The 27,317-nt window shown below is 47.5% G+C and overlaps 1 protein-coding gene across 3 annotated transcripts; it reads right to left on the minus strand.

Annotated features, from left to right (window-relative positions):
• Positions 1-259: 259 nt before the first annotated feature.
• Positions 260-27,294, minus strand: DNAJC16 (DnaJ heat shock protein family (Hsp40) member C16). Of its 3 annotated transcripts, none has more exons than XM_082229965.1 (15): positions 27,017-27,294; positions 22,446-22,631; positions 21,205-21,271; positions 19,113-19,452; positions 16,907-17,091; positions 15,791-15,895; positions 13,986-14,144; positions 12,026-12,156; positions 9,520-9,703; positions 8,502-8,684; positions 8,091-8,167; positions 6,927-7,007; positions 5,321-5,416; positions 4,051-4,218; positions 260-2,567 (listed from the first exon to the last, which is right to left on the minus strand). In XM_082229965.1, the coding sequence occupies exons 1-15, from the start codon at positions 27,277-27,279 to the stop codon at positions 2,174-2,176; spliced, it is 2,619 nt and encodes an 872-aa protein (XP_082086091.1). In that variant the 5' UTR covers positions 27,280-27,294; the 3' UTR covers positions 260-2,173. The 3 variants fall into 3 exon arrangements, with proteins under 3 accessions (XP_082086091.1, XP_082086093.1, XP_082086092.1); XM_082229967.1 differs by lacking the exon at positions 27,017-27,294 and adding an exon at positions 26,861-27,005; XM_082229966.1 differs by lacking the exon at positions 27,017-27,294 and adding an exon at positions 25,667-25,707.
• Positions 27,295-27,317: the final 23 nt, after the last annotated feature.

Here is a 27,317-nt window from a genome sequence, read left to right on the forward strand (position 1 = left end):
TTCAAAATGTCCCCCAGAAGCTCCGCTTAAAGGCACCTTGCACCGAAACCCCTGACGGTTGTCAGTAGGATCTCTCTGACCTACTTCCGTGGAAACCCGACGCTCTTGCAGAGGCCGTCCTGAAGCACTTTACCAAAATGGGCAGCAAGGGTATTTGACAGATGGGTGACTGCGGTACAGGAACTACATCACCCTCCTCTATTACAGGCTTTTCACTTGCCTTGATAGGCAGGTAGCAGGTGCACCACTATTTCTTGGGGGTGGGGGGGAAGGATCCACCCAGAGTCACTCCTGTGAAGAGGAAAGCCCCAGTACAAACAAACCGGCACTTCAGAGAGCTCTTGCGAGAGGCAGACTGCTTGCTCTGTTTTTCATTTTTCTTGTAAAGAAAGAACACACCAAGCACATCCCATCCCCAATTCCCCATTGCAAGGCACCACTAGCAAGTCAGCAAGACATTCTATTTCCAAGAGCTGTTCTACACACTGCAAAGTTCTGGGCCACTCTTGTGAGGTTCGGCTGTCCTATTTTTGAATGAAAAAGTAGAGAGCAAGCACATCAGGGAGAAAGCTCTGCTACATCTCTCTCTCTCTCTCTCTCTCGGATGTGCTACGCAGAGGAGTGGCTCATTTCTTTTTGTTTTTGCACGGGAAGCTTCCAAATATACGCCCCACGAACCCACCCAAGACGCATGGCCCACAGTGCGTCGTGTTGTAGGGTTGCATCCAACTAAGCGCTACTCGGAGCAGACCCCCTAGAGTCAATGGGCCTAAGTTATAATTATGTGCATCAACTTTGATGCGCCTGCGTCCCCGGAGTAGGACTGGAATTAGATGCAACCCTTGGGCTTAAATTTAAATTAGAAAGCAATCCGCAGTTTAAAAATGTGACCACTCCTATGGCTCCAAGGAAAAAGTCAACCAGATCAAGGTTCTGAGAGGCGGCAGGAGGGGAAGCAGCCGGGCAGCCGTGCCCCTTTGTAAACAAACAGGCCCCTGGAAACCTGCTTCAGAAAAGGGTGGCAAGGGTGCCCTGCCCTAAGAGGAAGGCAAGAAAGAAAGAAATCACATTGCCATGGAACAGACACCCGGGAAGCATTCAGTAGTTTGGCATTTGAATCCTAACCTTATCCTGGGAGAGGCCATGTTGAGCGAGGCAATTTCAGCTCCTTGATACAGAGAAATGTCGCTCAGTTACTGTCCTACAGATGTATTGTTGCTGTTTCAGGGCGGGAGGGGAAGGGGTGTCCAGGGAACGACTCACAAGCAGGAGTTGCTGCCTTCCACAAACATACACACATACACACACAGCTATTGGCTAGCAGCAGTCCGTAGCTCTATGGATGTGGTTCTGAGAGTATGGCTGTAAAACTTCTTTCGGAGAAGAGGACAAACCAGACAGCAAGCGGGAAGGCATCAAAAGGAACATACATTTTTAAAATGGCTCATTGCTTCTCGTACAGTGTTTGCGGCTCAGCTGGCCACTCCCTGCCCTGCTGAAGGCTGAGCTGGTCAACTCTACCTGTTGGATTATATTGCACCCAGGGCTGGAGGGGGGCATGCAAGTGGGTTGCTAGTACCTTCCCCCCCTCCCCACCCTTATACACATCCTGCCCTGTCAGCTATTTGGTACATACAAAGGATAACGGGGCATGTGTGGGAAGCCAACAGGTAGGGATGATTACAGCTCTCTGTGGACTGCGTGGGGGGAGAGTGGCAGCAAAAGAAAACCAAAAACATTTAAACCATCCATAGGCAAAGAAGAGAGTTCCCACAGCAGCAAGGCTTTCATCGACTTTGGAGAAAAACCCAGAGGCGGAACTGGAGCAGGCTGGGACAGCAGGGGGTGGGGTGGGGTGGGGTGGAGGACAGGGGCACCGACTGTGAAGCAGTTTCGATTGTACGGCTTCCAAGCATTCAAACCATTTGGTACGAAGAGCAGGCGCCAGTGCATTCGCTGCCACGATCGCTCCTAGGTCAAAGGCGCGGGAAGGATGTTTCTAACTCACTGGGCCTAGGAGGATTCATCTAAAAATCTACCATCTATTCCGACACTCCAGAAAGAGAGATGCTTGCAGTTGTCCTCTTTCAACGTCTCTGCTGAGATAGAGATTCTCTTTCGAAAAAACTCTTTTTTTCCTTTTTCAAAATTTTATGCCGCTGCTGTTGTTTTTTCAGTCTAGCGCAGGCCACAAGGGAATATAAAACCTTTGCAGGGACCCTTCCAACAGACGCTCCATCCACAGGGAGAGCTTGTTGAGTTTGTTTTTCACCGACCTCGCCCCCGGGCTGCAAGAGGAAGACTTCCCACGGACCTCCCCCAGGTCAGATTCATCACAGGGCATCCCCGGGGCATCCCCGTCCTCCTCCGACTTGCGAGGCTTGAAGAGGCAGAAGTATTTCTTGTGCCCGTTCAGGGCCAGGACGTAGCCCGTGTAGTCGCGCTCCAGGAAGTGCTTGTCGTACTGGTTGGGGATGGGGGCGGCGTCTTGCGCAAACTCCAGGACGTACTCCAGCCACTCCCGATGCTTGTCCAGGTTCAGGAAGGAGAAGTGGAGGCAGTTGCTCCTGGAAAAGTGATGCAGGAGGGGATTGTAACATTGTAGAGTTGGAAGCGACCCCCCAAGCCCAACCCACCGCAATGCAGGAATCTCAGCTGAAGCATTCGTGGCAGATAGATAAAAGGGGTTACTTCTAGCATCCCGATCAGAACCCAGTACAGTGGTACCCCGGGTTAAGAACTTAATTTGTTCCAGAGGTCCGTTCTTAACCTGAAACTGTTCTTAACTTGAGGTACCACTTTAGCTAATGGGGCCTCCCGCTGCCACCGTGCTGCCGCTGCACGATTTCTGTTCTCATCCTGAAGCAAAGTTCTTAACCCGAGGTACTATTTCTGGGTTAGCGGAGTCTGTAACCCGAGGTACCACTGTAAGCTTAGAAGCTGAAAAACAACAGAAGAGCTGGGGGGGGGAGCGTCTAATCCCCTGTCTCTGGCCCTCCAAACGAAGCTTTCCAGCCCTCTAAGACCCCATAATTTTGGTGGTGGGAAAAAAAGAGAAAAATTAAAGTGGAGAGGTTGGGATGCCCCTAGTGTGGAGTGGCCACACACACTGCTTGAGGCTGGCTGGGGTGAATATGGCACTTGGGCCAAAAATGGTTAGCCACGTCCATGAGCTAAAGCAACTGACTTGATCAAAGTTGGGGAGGGAAAGGCCTGGGCTGGAGATTCAAGAGCTGGTTATGTGACGCTGCCTGCCAGGGTAGGCTCACTGGTTCCTGCATGCTTCCAGCCAGGGAAGGGGGAGCTTCTCAGGACTCAAAGCAGATTAAATTGATCTGTCCTCTGCCTAAAGCAATTCAAATTCTTTCAGACCCTGCTGAACCCCAATCAAGGCCACAATGGGACTTAGCCCATCACCCAGTAGCCCCTTGAGAAATACCCATTTCCTGGATCTACTTATGACCTGCAAGCCAGCAGCATGTCTGGCACAGGGGAATGAGACATCCTCCCATTTGAAATTGGCGCCGCAACCACACAACTGCAAGGGGTTCCTATCCAAGTCAGAGGTGGATATGGGGTCAAGTCCTCCCCACATACCTGAAGCGAGGAAGATACATAGGAAAGCTGCCTTGAAACAGATTCAGGCCACTGGTTCATCTAGCACAGCACTGTTGACACTAACCAACAGTAGCTCTTCGGGGTTTCAAAAAATAGCCTCCCCTTGCCTTCCAAAAGCCGGAGGAAAGACCCAAGGGATAAAAATGGAGAGGACTGGGATGAGGAGGTGATTTTAAGCCCCATTTCAGCACAGCCCAAATACCGTTTTGCAGCCTCAAGCTTCCCATCTACAGAATGGGCACAAAAGGTGACCAACTTCACCGTGCTGTTGCAAGAGCGACACAAGACTGTAAACGGGCTAATCATCACGGATGAAATAAGCGTCCTGCTCTTCCATTTAGACTCTGGAAGGCTGCAAATGCTCTTTTTTTCCTCCCACGGCATGACACACCTGCAACATAACTCTGGCCAGTGACGGTGCCCCACACTCACCCAGTGAAAGTGTAGACCTCCAGGGCAAACTTCTGCAGGAGAGGCGTCTTGGTGGGGTTGGAAAGGATCAGGACCACGTTCATGTGCCCAGGCCTCAGGCGCACCAGGTTGCTTGTGTAGGTGATATCTGTCAGCTCAGTCACTTCGACGAAGCCCTTCTTGGGGATCCTGTGAGGGAAGGGGAGAGAGAAGAGGCTCAGCAGGAAGCAAGGGGAGCCACCTGCATGGGAGAAGGGGAAGCAGCATAACTTTAGCATCTATATGTCCACAGAGCTCTACGGCCTCGAGAAAAGCCTCTGTGAAAAAGGCTTTCTTGGAGGAAGCTGCCTTCCATGAAGGTGGACCGTTTGGGTCCATGTAGTTTGCCACTGTCATCTGTGATTGAACCTGTCTGACTGAACCTTCTGCATGCTGGGATGGCTCAGTCAGTAGAGCATGAGACTCTTAATCTCGGGGTTGTGAGTTCGAGCCCCACATTGGGCAAAAAGATTCCAGCACTGCAGGAGGTTGGACTAGATGACCCCTAGGCCCCCTTCCAACTCTACAATTGTATGCAAAGCGGATGCTCCACCCCAGAGAGCTTGCAGCCTTTCCCCAGTTTCAGCTGCACATGCACTTTCGGCCACTTTCCCCAGGACGAGCCAGGTAGAAGATTCTCTGCTTTCTTCCATCCTCATTCTCTCTCATCTCTACCCAACCTTCTCAGCCCAACAAGCTTCAGATGTCTCCTCTGAGACAACGGAAGCCTGAGGAAGCTGTTGCAGATCATGTCACACTGGCTGGCTGCGGTTCTTCAGGGTTTCAGAGAGGAGCTTGTGGGGGACTGAGCTGGAGAGCTGCTGCAGGAAGAACAGATGCTCCATCACTGAGCCAAAGCCCACTCATGCTGCGGTGGAAGGCGTGCAAAGGTTTGTGTTTCAGCAGGGCCTGGGACAGAGTCCTTGCCCCAGTTGAACAGGCAGCCCAGGTCAGAAATTGGCTGCTGGCAAGGGGCAAACAAGGCCCAAGAGTCCATCTCCATCACTTCTAGTGAAGGCTACGCTTCTAGACCCCTGGCCACTGCCTCTGGCCCAAGAGACGCAAAGGCCAACCCCAGGAAAGCAGAGTGCTAAGCTATGGAAGCACTTGCCAACCTGGTGCCCTGCGGCTAGATCTGGACTACAGATCCTACCATCCCTGACCACTGGCTGTCTTGGCTGGGGCTGATGGGAGTTGTTGTCCTGTACACCTGGAGGACTCCAGGCCGGTGAAGGCTGAACTAAAGAGAAACCTGTTATCTTTGGTGAAACTTGTGTCGTTCTTCTCGCCCTTCGGAGGGTTTTCATCCTTCTTGGCGGGAGGCGAATCTCTCTCGTCGCTCGAGTCGCTGAAAAACAGCAAATTGTGTTTTCAGGCGGGGAAGAGGCTGGGGGATCACGGACAGGATCGGATCAATTCATCTGCAGTGTGACTATTGTGTGTCTAAAAAGGTAAAGGAACCCCTGACCATTAGGTCCAGTTGTGACCGACTCTGGGGTTGTGGCGCTCATCCCGCTTTATTGGCCGAGGGAGCTGGTGTACAGCTTCCAGGTCATGTGGCCAGCATGACTAAGCCGCTTCTGGCGAGCCAGAGCAGCGCACAGAAACGTCGTTATTCCCATTTTCCATTTACTGTGAGTATTTGCTTTAAAACCCCTTGATTTTATCTATATCCTGATAATTTTATTAGGTCTTCTGTTTACACTATTTTTTAAAAATTAGTATTTATTAAAGATTTAATTTTATTCTATGTAAACCACCTACAGAGCTTGGTTTTTATCTCATGCTGGTATACTAAGAGGAGACCCAACGAAGTTAATAAACATTAAAAATCAATAAAGCTTGGAATGGGGGAGGTGGGGGTGGTGAGATTACAAAACGAAGGGGAAAACAGAGAAGAGAATGGGGTCTTTCCGATGTTGGCACCCTGGTTTTGAAACGCTCTCCCTAGAGAAGCTCGCCTGGTGCCTCCATCGGTTGAATGATTGTATTTTATCGTCTTCAGTTTGTGAACTGCCTGGAAGATGTGGTGAGGGACAGCCCATCCCATTTTGCCGCCTGAGACAAAATGGGAAGGTGTTCCCCTGTTGCCAAAGTCTCCCTTACATGGGTTGCAGGCGGCACCCGTGAAGCGGCAACAGATTCCGGCAAGATCTCGCTAGAAGCCAATGCCGCTTCTCTGCCTTTGGTAGAGGTGCCAGGATGCCCGCAGGGGTGCTGCCTCTTGGGGTTCTGCCGCCTGAGGTGGCTGCCTCAGCCTGCCTCATGAGCGGGCCGGCCAGCCAGCCCAGGATGTGGTTTAATAATAAAATAAAATAAAATAATAATAATAATAATAATAATAATAATAATAATAATAATAATAATACATTTTATTTATACCCCACCCTCCCCAGCCAAGGGAGGCTAACAACCAATAGTAAAAACATGTTGATTAAAATACAATTTAAAAAACAAGATTAAAATACAACATTAAAACATTAGGATGCAGCCTCTTCACAGGAGGAGAAAGGAAATAGAAAGAGGGGGAGGGAATCAAACTGATTCTAAGCCAAAGGCCAGGCGGAACAACTCTGTCTTACAGGCCCTACAGAAAGAAATCAGATCCCGCAGGCCCTGGTCTCATGAGGCAGAGCGTTCCACCAGGCTGGAGCCAGTGTTGAGAAGGCCCTGGCTCTGGTTGAGGCTAATCTAACTTCCTTAGGGCCCAGGACCACTAGGGTGTTGCTGTTTATGGACCTTAAGGTCCTCCGTGGGGCATACCAGGAGAGGCAGTCCCGTAGATACGAGGGTCCTAGGCTGTGAAGGGATACAAAGGTCAAAAAATACCTACCTACCTACTACATACGGCTGCTTACCTGAAAGCCTGAACAATAACGGTCCCAAAAAGGATGAAGAGGGCTGAGAAGATCAGTGATAAGAGGGGCATCATTTCTCTCCTGCAAAAGAGGATCGCCAATGAGGACCGGTGTCAAACCAAATCCGCAGCCTGTGCCTTCTTCCCCCACCTCTGAATGGGCTGCCTCCCGGGAGAGGTGAAAATGGAACCAATACGAGAATTGGCTCCCTTCTGTCCATCTTTGCTGTCCTCTCCAGTTCCCTCACCCTTGTGCCCCTTAGGAAGTACTGTGCTCCCTCAACGGCCCAAGGTCTGAGAGGAATTTTGTTACAAAGGTTCGAATTGTTATTACACTGTTTTGCACATTCAGGCATGCTTTATAGCCTGCATCAAATATATTTTCGGGGGGGGGGGGGATATCACTATTAATATTAGGCGGCAGCAGCAATAATACAAACGCAGTGGTCTACTAGTGGCTCAGGAGAGGGAGGGCAACTCCTGGTGATCAAGAAGCAGAATGTCTCCACCCAAAGCGCTGACCAGCAGCCCACCCAAAACTGGCCCAAACCACTTTGACAGTCTTAACTTTTGCCTTGAGCACTTCTAATTCCATGCAAATTTTACACTTTATCATAGGGGGTTGTGGTAAATGAATGAAGATCCAGAATGTGCAAATGGAAGGAATCAGAAGAGAACCTGTCTGGGTTCAACCTGGAAGCCCCTTCTCCCTGCAGCAGATCTCCTCACTGCCAATGACCCTGAAGAGCCACTGGATCCTGATATCCGCTGCCCCTCCCCACTGCCAGCTATCTAGGCTCCCGGATGGTTCTCAGACCTGCTCCCTTCCTCTCTAAACAAGTACCTGCTCTACCTGCCTTGCCAGATCAGGCCACTGCCCCATCGAATCCAGCATCCTGTTCCCACCCAAATACTGGTAGGAAACTGGCAAGCAGGACCTGAGCACAAGAGCAATTCTTCCCCTCCTGTGGTTTTCAGAAACTGGTATTCTGAAGCATTATATTCTCTGAATGTAGAGGTGGAACACAGCCATTTGGGTTAGTAGCCACTGAGCCATCTTCATGGGAATCAGAGCAACATGCCTAAATGTTAGAAGGCCACCCCTGGTTTTGACACTCCAAAAATGCGAATCAAGGAAAGGCTGCTATTAATACAGAATCCATACCAGTTGCTGTGAAAGAGGCTGTCCCAGCTGTCTGATATATAGTCGATGGCGGAGTAGATCCACCGGAGGAAGAAAACCTGCGATCACACCGAAAGAGCAGAGGGGAAAGGGTGATTCCGATCCATCAGCTACAGCTTCAGTTCATTATTCTGGCATTTAAACGAATGCAGCAAACCTATGCAGGTCTACTTAGATGTAACCCCCAATGCATCCAATGGGATTTACTCCCAGGTAAGTGCACAGAGAATGCCTAATGCATGCAAAGCTATGTCCAAGGAAATGTATTAGCACCGGGCTGTGAGTCTATTTACTCATCTCAATGCAGAGAATTGAAGGCTTTTTGCATCGAGATCCCATCACCCTCAAACACACACACACGCTTGTATCCTGTTAAACGCCCACAATGCTTACAGGAGCAAGTTCATCGTTTAAGTCTGGCAGGATGGTATCAGAAGAGAGAATGCCTGGGTCTGTCCTCAGCTGATCCAGGAGGTCCAGAAGAATGAAGTTGTCCTCTTCACTGCCGCTCCAGGGTTCGTCGAGGGCTTTGTAGACTACTCGCCCGGCATTGTTGCGCCTCTCCAAGATGACCACCTGGGCGAGAAGCAGAGGGTTAAACCACAAGTTGGTGTGGGGGAGTTTTCAATAATAAACACCTCTAAGTAACCAAGTTACTAGTAGCAGCGTCTTGTTCCTGCTTCCTCCTTCCTTCCTGCAACTGATCGCTCCTGGAAGTCTGTGTATGCTCTGCTACATTCAACTGGGTCTGGCTAAGATCCTGCAACAGGTCAAAGTTGCGAAACACCAATATCTTTGCCCCACAGCACAGATAAAGAAGTGGTGTCTTTGGCCCATTACATCCAGGTGGGAGTTACCTCTCCTTCTGCCATCACCTGCAGTTGGAGATTCATTGCCTCACCCAACTCAGTTCCTCTGCCTGAACGGGCAGTGGCAAAATGATGCATGGACTTAATCCCTATTTTTCACAGCCCTGTAACCATCCCCACCCCCACACACTTTATGTTCCCATCCTGGCCTTCTACAAGAAAATGCTTCCACAAGAAAATGGTGGTGGTGAGGAGGAGGAGAATCTCTAGGCCACTGGCCTACTTAGGCCTGCAAAGTCTCCCTGTTTGGCTTGCGAGGCCATTTTGGCTAGGCCAAAAAGAACTGTCACATTGGGCGGATCCAGCCTGCAGACAAGGCAGTGAAATTAAGGCTTTATGATTCATCTCAACCCATTTTTTATGTTTTCAGTTCAATTTTTTTACATATCAAATCATATTTTTTTTATAAAGCTCTCTTACAATGTTTCTCTGAAGTGCTGCTAACTGACCCAAGAAACATGGAACTAAAGGAATGTTTTGTAATGAATTAGACAGAGCCAGCAAGACGCAGCTGGGCTGGAGGACACAGGCAGGACACTCACAGCTGACTTCCCGTGGAATCTTTCGTCGTCCGTTAGCAAAGTGTGCCCAAACTGCGGCTGGTAGTTGCTGTAGATGTGCACAAACCTCAGGGTGTCCTTCGTGTTGGCCAGAGCAAAAGCCAGAAAGGCTTCATAGCTCACAGTGTATTTATCGCCCTCGCCGGTAATCAAGACCACACAGTACCTAGAACATCACGAGGGAAGAGATAATTACTGCCCTCTCAGAAACATAATAGGACTAGTTGACAATACTGAAGGCAAACACCCACAAACCCACACACCCAAAGAGACAGCAGTTGTTCACAAGGAAGAAGAAGAAGGTTTGGATTTGATATCCTGCTTTATCACTACCTGAAGGAGTCTCAAAGCGGCTAACATTCTCCTTTCCCTTCCTCCCCCACAACAAGCACTCTGTGAGGTGAGTGGAGCTGAGAGACTTCACAGAAGTGTGACTAGCCCAAGGTCACCAGCAGCTGCATGTGGAGGAGCGGGGACGCGAACCTGTTTCACCAGATTATGAGTCTACCGCTCTTAACCACTACACCACCCTGGCTCAAACTTCTTCCCAAGTCACTTGGCTGGAACCAGAACACTATGCAGCCAGAATCAAGGGAACTTGAACTCCAACCCTTTCTGCTTTAGGGGTGGGCAGTCTGCAGCCCTCAGCCTAATTCTGAAAGTTCTCTGCAAGCCATCAGTTCAGGCCTCTGGCAAGAGAAACCTGTCCTTTCCCAGGCAATACAGAGATAGGAAAAGGGTCAGAGAGAAAGAATAGAAGCCACTTTTAGTTCTGCTTCCAGCTACTGTCAGCCACTGGCCCGTCAGATTACCCACCAAGGGAATGTGGCCCTCAACAGAAAATATGCTCCCCTCCCCCTGAGATTTCAAGCAAGCTCCTGGCTTCAGCAAAGAGAATCTGCAAGGCAATTTTACTTTGCCCATGCTGGAGGAGGCCAGGACAAGCCCCTCTGTCCAAGGCTAGCTACTATGGTAAAGTCCAAGAACTCTTGAGAGAAGAGAAGGCCTTGGAGCAATGTGGGGGGGGTGGGACTGGGTGGATTCAGGCAGCCCATGGCCTTGGGGAGCCATGAATCTTGTAGATTGCCTGTGGGGATGCTCCGTGTGATGGGACTCTGCAGTGGGACTTCTTTTTCTGTAAACACTCTGCAGGCAGCTGAGCCATGCTAACCTTGAGGTTTGAGGACTGCACTGCCCTCTGCAGGATGCTGGTCTGAAGACAACTCAGAAACCTGCGCTAGTGTAGAACCTGGCCTGCATATGTTCAGCCCAGGCTGTAGCCATCACCCTGGCAAGTATGTTTCTGAGCCCAACCTGGTTTCTAAAGCCCTGGGGACCCCTCTCTCTTTTGAGATCACCTCTCCCCTTTTATCAACCCCTGTGCTAGCTGTGTTCTTCTGATCAGGCACCGCCTGGCACGTTAAGCTTAAGGTTGTGTGCTTTTGTAGTTGTTCGACAGATGCTGTTTTCACACACCTTTGCTGCTAACTATTGGAGTATTTTTATTTTTGTGAGCTGCTCAGAGCTGCAGAAAGGCTGCACAGGAACGCACTATGGAAAAGAGGTGGGGGTCCCTCTGTAGGCTTTAATGGCTTGGTAGAGGAATGGCAACATTATCATGACCCTTGAGTCAGATCGTCTTTCTTCAGGTGCTGAAGTCGAGGACTCCTGAGACAGAAGGGAATTTGAACACATGGCCACACCCAGAATCAAGTCCGCAAAGTGAGCCCATGGTAGCTGTGCCCCTCTGGCCTAAGGATGTCACACTGCCATCCTCGGACTTATAAGAACTCCATCACAGAAGACCCAGTACAACCAGATTCTTCCCTGGGCGGCTTGAGTAAGACTGCTGGAATGGGCTGAACGCTTTAACTGAAGAGGTGCAATCAGAACAGACCCTGTTGCTTCTATATAAGCCTCAGTCCAAGTTTGACAGTTGCTGAAACAGCATCAGCACTCTGCTCTCTTTCAGCATTCAGCAAGAGCAAGGCTTGCTTTGTTGGAGGTCACGTGAGGACAGGGATTTGCAAATTGCAGTTCTTAGTTCCCGCACGCTACTGGGACAATCTGGACTCTGCTCATATAAAGAACTGTTTATGGAAGAAAGAGAGTGAAAGCTAATCTCTCTTATTAAATTCCTACCCCGCCCCTGCCCCGCCCCCCGCAAAAACCCCCCCAAATACCTTCTCTGCAGAACGTTTAAAAGGGCGGGGGGAGGAAGGTAGGGAAGTCAAGTCACTCTGAACTCTCCTTACCTTACAAAACCTGCCCAACAATTTTACTGTGCAACCCCAAAAATACTTGAAACTGGTTCAGTAAATGCATCTACAGCTGCAGAGTTCTGCTTTTCCAGCTGCAAATTCTTTTAGGCCTAGATTCTCCAGCAGCTCTCGGTATCCCATTCTGAGAAGGGACTTGAAAGTCCCCAGATAACCCCTACAAAACCAAACACACTATGGAGGAGCATCACTACCACCACGAGCCTTACTTGCGCTGCCTGTGAGACTTTTTTGCAGGACACAACTCCTGAAAAAGCTTCTGGCTGGTGAGCCTAGATGCCATGAGGAACTTGTTCTGAGACAGGAAGTCATCAATAAGCTGCTTCTTCATGCCTTTGGCCTGGAAAACAACACACGCACACCCAACAAGTTGTCAACCAACCACAGAATTTTCAGATGATGATTCATGTGCCTTTTAAATACATTTGCAGGTTACCCAAATTCATCAGCAGATTACATACCACCATCAAGGTATACAACCCTTTTGAGATGTGGAAGGAACTGCCAGATAAACTCACAATTTAATAACACGAAAACTACTTATGTGTTGCTAGAAAGAATATATATTTAAAAGGCAAGCCCCATCATTCTTTGTCACACAAAAAAACTCCCAAACCAAACTGGCAGGGGGGTGGGGTGGGGGAGCCAGAATGCCCTTAAATAGGAACTTCCTGATTAATTTTATTTCAAAATTGTTTAAGGACTAAACAGTGTAACCCTAATCAAGTCTGCTCAGAGGTACTACTGAATTCAATGGTGCTTCCTCCCATGTAACCGGGTAAGGATTGGCAGAATCCGTGACCAGGGAGAAGAGTGGGCAGAAGAAGATTGGAAAAAATTCAAGGACTATTTACAAAAATATTGTAAAATTAAGGAATGCTGAATGATATTGGATTGAAACTAAGTTGTTTCTAGCTGTAATGGCAATTTGATAAAATGGTTTTTTTTATTTAAAGTTACAATAATTTAAGATGTGGAAGAGAAAATAAGGTGTTTTCTTTTTTGTTTTTCTTTTTAAGCTGTAATGCTTTGAGACAAGGATTTGCTGTATAAATAATTTGAACTGGATATACAAGAAGGGGAGGTACGAGGAGGTCGGGGAAATATGTTATAGAAAATAAGTTGGGAAATTTATGTGGTTTTTTATTTTTATGTTTGCTTTTTTCTTTTTGTTTGTAATAATTGGAAATTCTAATATATATATATATATATATATATATATATATATATATATATATATATATATATGCTTTCGTAGATTTTCACGGGTACAGGAATGCAGGTTTTGGTGTCTTCGGGTGTCTTCCCGTGTAAGAGTCGGGGTGTCTGTGCGACGTTTCGACGAGGTCTCACTCGTCATCTTCAGGCTGGATATCTTGAGGGAAAGCTTTAGCAACTAATCTACACTTAATGACCCACCCAGTGGTATTCAGAATATCACTCATGAAATCACCCAAGATATCCCTCAAGTAATTAAGGAACAAAAGAAGAAAAGGCATACTAATCTAGGAACTTCCTCTCTGCCCAGAACGTTAGAGGCTATACACCACACCCCTCAACAGTATTTATAGGAACTCAAACACCAGACTCTGCTCTGTTCCAGTAACAAGAAGCCGAAAGCACCAGCCTGAAGATGACGAGTGAGACCTCGTCGAAACGTCGCACAGACACCCCGACTCTTACACGGGAAGACACCCGAAGACACCAAAACCTGCATATATATATATATATATATATATATATATATATATATATATATATATAAAAGGATTGCAGCCCTAGTTAAGTAAGGGCTGCAGTCCTAAACAGAGTGGGTTGTATCTAGCCTTTGTCCTACCCACTGAAATACCCACTGAAATTGAAGAACCTAAGTCAGTCATGTTCATTAATTCCAGTGGGTCTACTATGAGTAGGACTAACACTGGATCCATCTGCACTGCAAACTTTTGTTGCAGGTCCCCAACAGTCTAGATATGAATTGCAACTTCTTTAAGGTAAGGATCTGTGCTTTGCTTACAAGACGTTGTAAGTTGTCATGGAGACTGATGGAGCTATCTGAAGCATCCTTATCAACACCGTAGAAACAAGTTAGGCTGAGCATTGACCACCTGCCTGTTAGGGCCAGAGTTCTCGCATAAGCAGCCTTGCATGGCGGCTGCCATACCGTACCTGGATGAGATCAGCAGGCTTATCGACGTGCTCTTTGAACACCATCATGGTGGGCGTGTAGACGTTGATGTTATACTGGCTGGACAGCTCTTCTGTACCTCGGAGCCCAACGTACACATATCCAAAGGACAGGTAATCTCTGTAAGCAAACGCCGTCAGCTGGAAAGAAAGGGGAGGTGGATGCAGTTGGGCTACACGGTACATTACATGCAACGCATAGACAGGAATATAGAAAGCTGCCTTCTACTGAGTCAAGGCCATTGGTCTATCTAGCTCAGTACTGTCTACACTGACTGGCAGTGGCTCTCCAGTGCCTTTTTCTCAGTTCTATCTGGAGATGCCAGGGATTGATGTTGGGGCCTTCACATAGCTGACAACCTTCCCTTTTTTTGCGAGAAATTCCCTTATTCCAGTGCCATTTCCCGCTGCTATCCCAGATTGTCAGATATCCCGTAGACTGTCCCCAGGACAGGTGGACAGGTGAGGCTGCTAATCCCTTATTTTCAAATCTGAAAGTTGACAGCTATGGGCCTTCACCATTGAGCTACAGCCATACCCACATTCAAGGAAGTGAATGACAAGGAGATGTGCCTGTTAGTTGTGTGCATGCAGTTCTGTACAGAAAAGAATACAGACCAGGAGTTGAAGGCAGAGGAAGGGATTTGCCAAGCCCTGTTGGAAACCACAGGGTGGGGTGGGGTTAGGATTTAAGAGTGCTCTTGTGATCAGGTCCTGCTTGTGGGTTTCCCACAGGCATCTGGTTGGCCAGGGTGAGAACATGATGCTGGACTGGATGGGTCAGTCATTCAGTAGCCTTGTCTTATGTTCTTATGTTCATTCCAAAGCTTTCACAATTTCCTCCTCTGGACTTCTTAGCCCCCAGTGACACTAGGGCAGGGTCTCTTTGGCAGTGGCAATAACCAAACATAATCAGCTGCCTTCTACTGTCCGTCTAGTCCAGTACTGTCTACCTTGACAGCTGGGGATTGAGCCCGGTGGCCTCTGGAATCCATATAATGTGCTCTACCTCTGTTCTGTGGTCCCTTACTCCAGTGGTGTAGCGTGGAGGTGGCGGGGGGGGGGCAGTGGCCCTGGGTGTAATTCTGAGGGGTACAACCAGGAGCCCCCATGACAGGCTCCTTCATCGAGGCTGCATGGCTGAGCTTCTGTCGCTTTTCGGAGCAAAGCCATGCCCAGGCCAGGCCTTCAGGGCTGGGGTGGCACGTCTTTCTCCTTGTGGTTGGTGAAGGTGGCCATGCCGGATGGTGATGGAGCTGCCAAGCCAAGAAGGCATGCAACAACCGCCACCATCAGCGCCAGAAGCCACGTGTCTTGCGGGCTCTGCACATGCCCCCCCAGAACGTGCCTCCACTCCAGCTGCCCAGTCCACCAGGGGGTGCAACACTTGCCCCGCTCTGGTCGCCAGCAACCCATGTTATGCCACTGCTGCACACCACTGCAGAATACTGAGCCCCTGGAAGGCTGTTTCAGATGATCCAGGCACTTCCAGGTCTGAAAAGGAGGCATCTGATAAAATGTTCCACAGAGCTTTTGCCAGTCTTCCCCAGCTGTGCTGGCTGGGGCTGATGGGAGTTGTAATCCAAGACACCTGGAGGGCACCAAGTTGGGAAAGGATGGCTTATGCCAAAGTAAGCTTTTTGTCTTTACGGTGCCATGTGACTCTGTTCTTTTTGGTACAACATCTTAATACAGCTACGCACCTACAAAGGAAGCCAGAGGACCTCCCCTCCCCCGCCCCATTTCTTACTAAGCGGCAAAAATCAGGTACAGAGCAGAGCCTTTACCTTGTATAACAGAGGGACGAGGGGCATGTGATCAAAGAGAAGCACATGGGGTTTGTTCTCTTTCTTCCAGTTCGACAGGAATTTGACGTAGTTTTTATCTGTAATCTTCAACGTAAAACAGAAATGATCAGTCTCAGTCATCAAACACGGAATGCTGTTTCAGATTCAGATTTTTTTAAAAGGGTAAGTTGCAAACTTGCATCTAAGGGCCAAATGACATGGTATGCTAGGACAGCCTCTCCCCACCTGGTGTCCTCCTCATGTTTTGGACTGGAGCTCCCAATGGCTGTATTGGCTGGGGCTAAGTAGTCCAAAATATCTGGAGGGCACCATTTGGGGAATACTGTGGCAGGAGATACATGGACCTCCTGATGTTAATGCCAACTAAATGCAGCACAGAAAGACACAACAGTACTGTAAAGCCATGGTTTATTGAGCTCAACTGTGGTTTGTTTATACATCCAAACCTATTCAGCCAGTTAACTATGGTATGCCTGTGACCAGCAAACCACAATATAAAATCATGGATTGAAGCTGGCTTAAGAAACTTGGCTTGCATCAAACATGGTTCCTTGTTACCTCAAAACCCACGACTTTGACTTTATACTGGTTTGCTCCAGCACCCTGATCCAGATGGTTGTTCAGCTACAGAGGTGCCATGCAAGAGTGGCTAGAAAAACAAAGCCAACCTTAGGCAAAACAAGCCACAGTAGCTCTGCTTATCTGTGAGGCTGATCCTGAACTGATCCTGGCTTTCGCATTCTGTACAAACCTGGCCAATGAGTTGCTACTGGAGCTTTGTTAACCAAAGGATGGGATTTCTAGACTTGGCAACAACTCACTTTAAACCCAGGATCCCATGAAACTGAACCATCAATACCCATTTCCCTGTTCTGGCTGTTATGTAGTCCCCCACTGTATAGAGAACAGAGTAATTCCGAAATCCACAAGAGACCCCCAAATATCCACAGAAGATCTGAGAGCGTTGGGAAAGAGGTTAGGTGGCACATGTCTTGGGGGGGGGGGGGATTACAAAGTCTCTAATAAAATGCTAAGGAAAACAAAAACAGAAAATAGCAAAGAGGAGCTTAAAATAAATCAGGAGGCAATAATCACCTTCTCAACAAGGTTACCCGGAAGTAGGCTTTCCACAAACTGCCGCAGATTCTCCCGAACAACTGCATTGTGGAAAAAGGTAATTTTCCCATTGATAAGTCCCAGGATGGATGGTGTACTGTGTGCTCCTAGGTGATGTGCCAAGCGCCTCTCATAGCCAGCATGAACAACGCCAATCCCCACTCCTGAATGAGAGAAGGAAGGATACCATAAAGAAGAATTAATCTTCTCTCCTATGGTCTCTAACAACTTCAGGGAATCTAAAACATCGGAAGTCTGTGATCACATGTTTACTGTAGCATCTAGGAGCCTCAAGGGACGGGGATTAACTGCTAGTGCATTCTCTGCAGCAGCAGAAACAGAAACGGAAGGGTTGTAGATCAGTGGTAGAGCATAAGTACTGCATAAAAAAGGTCCAATTCCTAACATTTCCAGCTCTGCTGAACTGCTGCCAGTCAACGTACCAAACTAGATGAAGCAATAGCCAATCTCAATGGAAGGCAGCTTCCTATGAATAAGACTGAGCTCTGTGTGAAAGCAGAGGTGGGGGACTGGGTCCAAGTCCCCCTGTGGGCCATTTGACAGGTAGGAAGGACCACCCACCTATCAGTCACCTGATGACAGCAGGCGATTGACACGTGTCAAAGTTCAAAGGAGGTCTGGCAGGCAAGGTGGCTGGCAGTCAATTCAACTTCCTCTGAAGATGCGCTTTCTGTGCCAACCTGCTGACTGGTGCTGGAAGCGCACCTTCAAAGAGGCTCCCGGTAACCACATTATACAGGTTCAAAACAGCTAGGTATTCCTGTTCAAATGTAAGAATATGAAGAGGAGACCTCAAAGGAGAAGAAATGGTGGCTTATGGCCCAAATGGGTTCCAAAAGAACTTCTTCAAAAAGAACAAAAATTGGTGTCACTTTGGGAAACGCTGCTCTAACACCATAGCTACCATAGCTGGGCTCCCTGGAGCTGTCCAAGGTCCTGCATACTCTCTGCTTAGCTAGGACCAGTGACTAGGCACTCCCTCCTTCCTTGGCAAGCCTCAGGCTCCAACAGAACTGGACTTGATGCAGAGGCTTGATGCAGCAACCAGGGCAGCGTTTACTCAATCTTCCACAAGCCAAGGCACACTTTTGCCCCTGAAAAGTTTTGCTTTTACAGTAAGAATTCCAGAAACAAGTGAAGAAGGAAGTCAGTTGTGCAGGTGATATGAAATGGACGTGACCAAGTTAGGTTTTATTAATTTCAGCAGGTCTAATCTGAGGAGGACTTAGCCAGATACAACCCACACTGTTTATATTAATGGAATATGTAATGCAAGGAAATTAGATGCATGCCCCAGAGTAGCAATGTTTCATAAAGCCTCTTCTCTGGGCAGGATTTCTTTTGTTTTGTCACTGAATTGGGAGTGATGAACGATCCAGTCACCACCAATGCAGAGAGAGAGAGGGAGAGAGAAAGGAACTAACAATCCTCAGTACAGGATGACTGGAAGCAGGCAAGGCCAGAACAGGGAGTCATGCAGCCATGCAGCGGGAAACCTCTTCCGTGAGTGAGCACACTAGCTCCACAATAGCCTTTTGTAGCTCAATTCAATTATTTCACAAGGCACATTGGAGTGGCCCTCTCAGAGCACACTGCTTTTGAATTACTGCAGCTGCAGCCTAGGGAAGACGCAGTCAGACTCTGAAAGAAAAACTCAGGCCAAATACAAATGGATGGTGATGTCCTGCAAAGCCCTCAATTGCCTGGCTCAGCACCCTATGAGGCCACCTCTGTTCCACCACAACCTTACAAGTAAACCAAGAACCCTGGGTTGAATCCAGTAGAAAGACCCACTGAAATTCATGGACATGACAAAATCAGGTCCATTGATTTCAGGGAATTTTAGGAATGGTATCTCTCAAGAGCAGAATAGGGGCCTCCTAACAACTCTCAGCATCGTTAACAAATTAGAGCTCCCAGGATTTTTTGGGGGGTGGGTGGCTGTTTAAATGAGCATCATAGTGCTTTAAATGTATGGTGTAAATGTGGTTTATGTGTCTCAAGAGGGTGAGGGGGGCTTGCCCTTTGGAGATTAGCTAAACCCTACATCCGTGCATCTTCTAGTGAGCAAACTGGCTTCAAACTGGCCAGGGAGAGGGTAGAATCATGCAGTTTTCTGCCCCAAATGCAGGTGATGCAAATCCAAACACGTTTCTCTTCTTACCCAGCCCTTCAAGTTCCTGGACCACCTCCTTCCACACGGGCTCAATGTGGATGCAGCTAAAGCACCAGTCCGACGTGATCTTGATGAGGTAGGGTTTTCTGAAACTGTCAGGCAGAATCTCGTTGATGTAGTGTGAGAAGTGCAGCAAGTACTTCTCGTCGGAGGAGTCGCGGCGGTCCGAGTTGAACGGGAAGTGGAAAAAGGATTCGTCGAAATAAAAGCTCTCGTGGAAGTGGTGGAACGGGCGGTGCTGGGACTGTTGCTGATGGGGGTAGCCCTGGTTCTCCCCCACATCACCATAGCGGTCAAAATTTAATCTCTTTTCCTCATTGGACAGGATCTGTTTGAGACAAACACCAACACTCTTAAGTGTATGTTACCGGTTTATGCTTTGTGAAGCACTAAGGAGCGATGGGCTGGGTCCAGGTTAAGTTAGTTGAATAAGCGTCCCAATGAAACCTCTGCAACAAGTCATGACTGCACTCTGCCTATTTCGACAGGGTCTAAATTCAACCAAATCAGCCTGGATCCAAACCAATGTATTTGGATGGCCTTATGTAAATAGAACAGGTAGTGGGGTATAGTGGTTAGTGTTTGGACTAGGACCTAAGAGAGACCAAGGTTCAAATCCACACTTGGCCATGAAGCTCACTGGGTGACCGTGGGCCAGTCCCTCACTCTCAGCCTAACCTACTTCACACAGTTGTTGTGAAGATAACATGGGGTGAGGGAAAACCACGTACGCCAACTTGAGTTCCTTGGAGGAATATAATTGCTGTGATAATAACATTTTAAACGCTACTTTTCAAAAGACATTACAAGATGAAAATTCCATGCCAGAATCTCCATATTAATCCTAGTTACCATATTTCCATATTAATCCTAGTTTCGTGGTTTTTTTTCTTTTTTTCAATCTGCAAAAGTACATCTGTTTTGGTGGTGGTGAACTTTATCCAGATGGGTAAACTCCACCACCACTAAAACAGGCCCATTATCTAAATGGTGCTATCCTGATATTTTGGACTACAACTCCAATCAGCCCCCGCTAGCATGGCCACTGTTCAGGATTATGGAAGTTGTAGTACAAAACATCCGGAAAGCACCAAGGTTGGGAAAGCTGGGCTAGAACACCCCCTCATAATACTAAAACTTAAGTATCACCCAAGAAGTTGATTGCCAGCTGATTCAAGACAGACAAGAGAAAGCAGTTCTTCACACAAGATGTAACTAACTCATGGAACTCATTGCCACAAGATGATGGCTTTAAAAAGGGGTTAGACTATAGTTAACCAGTGTTCAGTTGTTGAAGTTCAATTCCCATCAACCCCAGCCAGGGATGATGGCAGGTGTAGTCCAACATATGGAGGGCACCACGTTGGCTACGCCTAGGCAAGACAAACCCGAGGAAGATAGGACTATCAATGGATTTTGCCATGGTAGCTCTCTTCCTTTGTTCTTATCTCTTGTTAAGTCATCTAATTTGCCCCTTAGACCATGATTATACCCAGTTAACTAAGAAGCAAGTCCTGTTAAACCACCTTGCCTGTGAGTCCTGGAAGACCTGCTCCCTGCTCTGCAGGCTTTTTGCACCTGGCCTGGGGGGGGGGCCCTGACTGACTCCAGCTACGAAAGCCGAGGCTGCTGAACAGACTCTTGGGCTGGGGTATTGTTTAGGGAGTTTTGTTGGAGGCGGGGGTTGCTGCTGTTACTGATATAACATTTTTGTATCCTTACTTTCTATCTTTTACAATTTGTGGAAATTGCTCAATGTGTACTTTTTGGTGTTTTATTTAATGTGTATGACTACTTTTGCTAATTATGTATCTTTTGCAATTATGTACAAAAATAAAACGATGGATTGAAGCTCAGTAAGATTTTACTCTCAAGTGTGATCACTTTGGGCACTGTAACATGTATGGATTTACATGTGTGGCATTCCAGTGTAAAACTGTATCAGGTATTAAATTAGAACACCAGAACCAGAGAAGGGAAGAGGCAGGACTGCCCATCCTTACAATAAAGGCTGCATTTAAAACAGAAGCCTTAAATACTCAAATATGAAAATACAAAGTTAGGAAAGTGTGCCCGATACCTCATAAGCCTTGCTAATTTGTATGAATTTATCTTCTGCTCCTGGGTCCTTATTTTTGTCAGGATGCCTGGAATGGAAAGAAAACAAGACCATGAGCAGTTTGATCACAAGGCTGTTGGGTTTAGTTCAACCCTGGCACTGTGCAGGCAGAACTGACACTAATTAAAGAATATGTCACTAAGGCTTAATCTGTTTGATGTTTGAACAGATTTACTACAGGGGGTCGATTCCTGATGCGAAGAGAGAATTGGCACTAATTAAGGCACAAACATTTCATATGCAAAGACAGAGTCAACAGACTCTGCTACCTGGGTCTCCCTGTCTTTGCCCACCAGCACATACTTTTCCTAGTAAGGTAGGTAAAGTTAAAGGACCCCTGGACAATTAAGTCTAGTCAAAGGCGACTATGAGGTGCGATGCTCATCTCGCTTCAGGCCGAGGATGCTGGTGTTTGTCCACAGACAGCTTTGTGGCCAACATGACTAAACCACTTTTAGCACAATGGGACGAGTGCCAGAGCACACGGAAATGCCGTTTACCTTCCCGCCGCAGCGGTACCTATTTATCTACTTGCACTGGTATGTTTTTGAACGGCTAGGTTGGCAGAAGTTGGGACAGAGCAGCAGGAGCTCACCCCATCACGTGAACCTTCCTATCAGCAAGCCCAAGAGGCTTAGTGTTCAGACCACAGCGCCACCCGCGTCCCTAGTACTTTCCCTAGTATTCCTCCTTGAGGCACCTTGTTTTGCTGGCTCCCTTTTTACCAACAGCACAGAGCCCCTTCTGTCCTTAGGGCTTGTGCAGGCAACCACAAATATAGCAGCTCAACAGAAGCAAGTGCATCCAGCTATCTGGCAAGCAGGACACCCAGAAGGTCTAATTTCAGCTGAAGCTCTTCAGCAGGGAAGAAACAGAAGGACTCCTACTGTTTCTTAACTCCTCCATACCCTGCACAAATGAGGGATAACCCTGATGTTCTTCCAAGCCCTCTGTGCATGCCAGAAGGTGGAGGATTGGCAGCAACCCAAAATAATGGCTCGCTAGTAAGTCAACATCTATGGACCTCTGGGATCTGGTTGGGTTCTTTACCCCAACTAACACTCGTTTTTCATGCTGTCTACAGCTGTGCACAACATGATAAGAAAGGCTGGCAGGCCTTTCAGGAGGAGGCAGGCAGTTTTTCAGCACAGCAGCTAAGCATGATACACTGTGATTCCAGCTGCATTTCATGAATCACTCACCATTCCCGGGCAAGCTTCTTATAGGCCTTTTTAATGTCCGCCTGACTAGCTGTCCTGCTGATTCCAAGGATCCGATATGGATCAAAATCGACAGCAGACAAGATCTGCAGGACCAGGACGAGGAACAAAACCACAACCAGGGAGACGCTTAGCCGTTTCATTTCCATTTTTTCCCCTTCAGGTAACCTGTACAGGAGAAATTTCAAAAGGAGAAAATCTAGGATGAGACATTAGAAAATTGCAATACAGGTGTTTCAAGGTCCCAAGTCTTAGGCCCGGCTGCTTCTTTCTGCAATGGCCACCACCTTCCCTTTCACCTCCATTGCGGCCCTGAAACTTTGATTCCATTCTAGTCTCCTACAATTCCCACAGCCTTTCAGAGAACTCTGATGACAACACTGCCACTTCCTCTTTTAAAACTCATTTTGACCCTCCACGCAGATAGATTTGGAGGGACTGAGGCCATCCCAGCCACTGAAGTGGGGTGAGGCTGGGTACCAGGCCCTGGCCCCAGCCTGGTGGAACACACTGCCGCAAGAGATCAGGGCTCTGTGGGATTTGACATCTTTCCGCAGAGCCTGCAAGACGGAGCTGTTCCGCCATGCCTTTGGTCAGGGCTCAGTCTGACCCCCCTCTTTTTATAAGATCTTCCTTTCATAAGATCCTTTTATAAGACCCTGCATGTAAGTGGCCTCCCTAACTCCTCCGACCGGCCCATATAAGACCAGCACAAACAGTTGGGCCTGGTGAGCACTTAATGTCCCCAACCCCTATAGTTATAATTTGTGGGTTGCCATCAGATTTTATTTTGATCTTAATCTGATTTTAACCTGTATTTTAATTGATTGGTTGACTTTATGTTTTTAACGTATTTTATATTTTGATGTTAGCCGCCCCGAGCCCGGTCCTGGCCAGGGTATAAATAATTTATTATGATTATGGTGGTGATGATGATTACCATCCTGCTTCTTTTCAAAGGGGCCTACCTGAGTCTGGCCTAACCTAACCACCCAAATCCCTTTCTTCTCTCACTTTGAGCACAGGGGTCATCCCTTTCCCAAAGCTCCATGTGAGCTGCAAGACTGGACTGCCAAGCAGACATCTGGATGGAGCTTAAATGGTCCTCAGTCAAGGAAACTGAGGGGGAAGGGGGTGAATACCTAACAGTAACTAAGGGGAGCAATTGGTGGCATCAGAAATCAGAATATTTTCCACCGTTTTATTTCACTATGGATGAACTTCCATTTCTGGGAATGCATCTTCATCAAACCAGTTATAATGAATGATACATGAATGGACACGATAACTGCATTTGCACATAACAGTAAGCCAAGATTTTTAGCTAAATAAACCATAATGTGTTCATACTATGCGCCAGCACACTCAGCCCAACTGCTTCCCCTTTGCTTCTCCCTTGGCACGAGCAGATCAATAAACCAAGAAAGGAGTAGCTTTGCATTATACCTAAAGCTAGGGTTGTGATTTATTTAGGCTGAATAAATCCATGATTGGTAAGCCATAATTTTAAGGCTGCTTTTAAGGCTACTCAGCCAACACCAATCAAACCAGGCACTTTCAAAAGTTGTAATTAACATTTTTCAGGTGACTATTCCTAAGAAGCATACATAAATAGCCTCTCACCTCTTTTGCTAAAAGGAATGCATTAACCATTTCCAATGACTCCTTAAAATGTAACTAATGTAAAGCAAGTTAGGAGTTGCCATGCCTTAAAACGGTGACAAACAGTCCACTAATAATAATATCCAACCCAAGCTCTGAATTTGTTTGAACATATAAAACCACATTAAAAATGTGCTTTGCTGATTTCTCCTCCCCACCAAGAAAATTCAAATATTTGGGGACAGCTGGTTTGAGGCATTGAAAAAACTTTTGAAATACTTAAATGGTGTGAAAAATGAATATGGCATGTGTATTATTTTTGTTTACTTAATGTATAGTAAGTAAAATATGCCAAATCTTATCCTAATTAATTCAGGACACTGGAAAATATTTCAGTTCAAAACTTTATAGGAAAATGACAACACTGAAAAAAACTTATTTCACCTGAAGGCTAAAGTATCAATCCTATGCACATTTACCCAGAATGATTCCTACTGAACTCAATGAGATTTGCCTCTAAGAATGATCCTAAAACAGATTTCACTCCAAAAATATACATAAAGCCAGGGACTACAGGCAGGAGACGAAATGGCAAAACATTCATCCCAAACCCAAAGAAGATTGATGTTTGGCTAGTGTTACATAGAAGAGATTTATAGAGTGGCAGCTATGTTGCAGCAAAAATAGCAAAGAATCTTGTGGCATAGACTAACAAATTTTATACAGCATAAGATATTATGGACTAGTCATCAAATACAAGCAATTGCATTGAAGTTATTATTCCTACTGAAATATATAGATGTATGAGAAAATAATCTTTTCAAATTGGGGCAGGGGTTTTCACATTTTGAGATGTCAGCAATAAACACTGGCCTTCATTTTTCCACCAAAAAAAATCCCTAAAAATAAACATGCTAAACTAAATTACTCTGTAGGGCATCAGAAAATCCTCTAATCTAGATAGGAAACATTTCCAGTTTTTTTTCCTTGGAACATCCTCACCACCAAAACAGGTTTCAAAAGTCTGGATACAGTTTTGATACTTTATGCTACAGAATAAACTGGAAACAGAAAAAGGTACGAGTATCAGTAGAACATTCTTTTCATGCAGAAACCAATGTAATCCTGCATTCTGACTTCCAGCAGGTTCTACAAGTCTCACAAAAAAGCCCATGAAGGCAACAGTTTTCTTGTGCAAACAGCCCTCAGCACCCTGTCCTAAGAAGCATCCCTGCTCCATTCCATTAAACTATCATGGTAGATACTCTTCCAAACTTCCATTTCCAGGCCAGCCAGTTACCTCTGGAAAGCTCACAAGCAGACCCTTCCTTTGTTGCTGTCACTAACAGCATCTAATACTCAGAGAAGGTCCCCTCCTGATCATGGTTAATAACAAAATACCTAAGAGCTGTAGCTCAGGAGAATCATCTTTGCATGCAAAAGATCCCAGATTCAATCAATAGGGATGTGTGTGTGAGTGTGTGATGGAAGCATGGGGAAGACCCCTGTCTGAAGCTTTGCAAAGCAACTCCCCATCAGCATGTAGACAACACTGAGTGAGATGTCCCAGTGATCTGGTACAGTTAAAGGGAACTTCTTACATGTGTTGGGAGCATCTGTTGCACATGTTTTGTGTGGAGAAAGGTCCAGGTTTATTCACCAGGCTAGGCTAGGTTGGACAACAACTCCCATTATCCTAGGCCAGCTTAGCCAATGGTCAGGGATGATGCCGTCCAACAACATCTGGCAACCTAAGGTTGAAAAACACTGGCATAGGCAAGACTTGCATAAACCAATGCAGACTGGGAACAAGACAGCTTCCCACACACAGACAGGATACGGAAGAGAGAGTCCCATCCCCTCAATGAGAATCCCGACTTGCAGAACTCCTGCTACCCATGACCATTTGTATTTTCGCCCACTTCATAACGGCATATTGTATTTCATGGCTATAACTCATAGCTCTGTAAAACTGAAATAATTGCATAAAACATTTGTATTGGGTTGTATAACTGTATGTGCGCTTTGTCAACTAGCCTGTTAGCCTCCCCAAAGCACATCAACAGAAATAATAAAGCGGAGGTTTCCGTTAACGATCATGGTGCGACAGTCTTCACCAAGGATCTAAACACAGCAAGCCCCCACCCCCACATAAGACAGATGCACCCCCATCACACTTAAATGGTTAAAGAGTGTTGAGGGGAGACCTGGGACAACCCAGGTCCAAATCCCCACTCAAGTCAGGGAGAAGAAGAGGAGTTTGGATTTGATATCCCGAAGGAGTCTCAAAGCAGCTAACATTCTCCTTTCCCTTCCTCCCCCACAACAAACACTCTGTGAGGTGAGTGGGGCTGAGAGACTTTAGAGAAGTGTGACTAGCCCAAGGTCACCCAGCAGCTGCATGTGGAGGAGCGGGGAAGTGAACCCTGTTCACCAGATTACAAGTCTACAGCTTTTAAACACTACAACCATGAATGCCGCCTTAGCTTAAGCTCCTCCGAGAAAAGCCTGGACGGGAATTCAGCAGGAGGCGGTTTCGAAAAGAACATATGCAAGACAGGTATGTGCCCCCCCCTCCACAGGCCTCTGCCCTCCAAGAGGGGACCCCCCCCCGCCCTGCAACTGTCACCACGCAATATCGCACCAGGGCTAAGCCCCTTCTCTCCTGCCCCCCATTATGCGCTTCCCGCAGTCCCCCGCCACGGCACTCGACTCTGCCCCCCCCCAGATAGGACCCTCCCCACGGTTTCGTCTCTCCCCCTCCCCATTATCCCCACACCTTTAGTCCTCCATACCAGAGAGAAGGGCCTGGGAGGGCTAGAGAGTCATCCCTCCCTCTCAACCCCCAAGTCACGTGGCTACTTAGGACAGCCGCCGCCGCCGGGTGGGAGGAGAGAAGGGGGCGCCTCTGTGGGGCGGAGTGGGCAGGAGGGGCGCTCGCAAATACCCACCCTAGGCTCCTGTCTCCCCGGTCCCAACTTCCGGCTCGGCGGCCCCGCCTCTGGCCGCCGTTACCATAGAGATGGCGCAGCGAGCCCTCACTTCCGGCGTGGCGAAGGCCCGCCTCCCTTGACAGACGGGCGGGAGAGAAGGAGGTAAACGACGGGAGGTGGGGCGCTGGTAGTGCCGCCGCGGTGCATGGTGGGAAAAGAGGTTGAAAGCTCGGGACCCGGCGTGGGAACTCTTGCGCATGCGCAGGAAGCCGCAGCCCCATCCCCTGTCCTAAACCTCGTTAAGGCTCCAGGAGTGAGA

Source organism: Podarcis vaucheri, assembly GCF_965113315.1.
Source record: "Podarcis vaucheri genome assembly, chromosome: 7".
NCBI lineage: Eukaryota > Metazoa > Chordata > Lepidosauria > Squamata > Lacertidae > Podarcis > Podarcis vaucheri.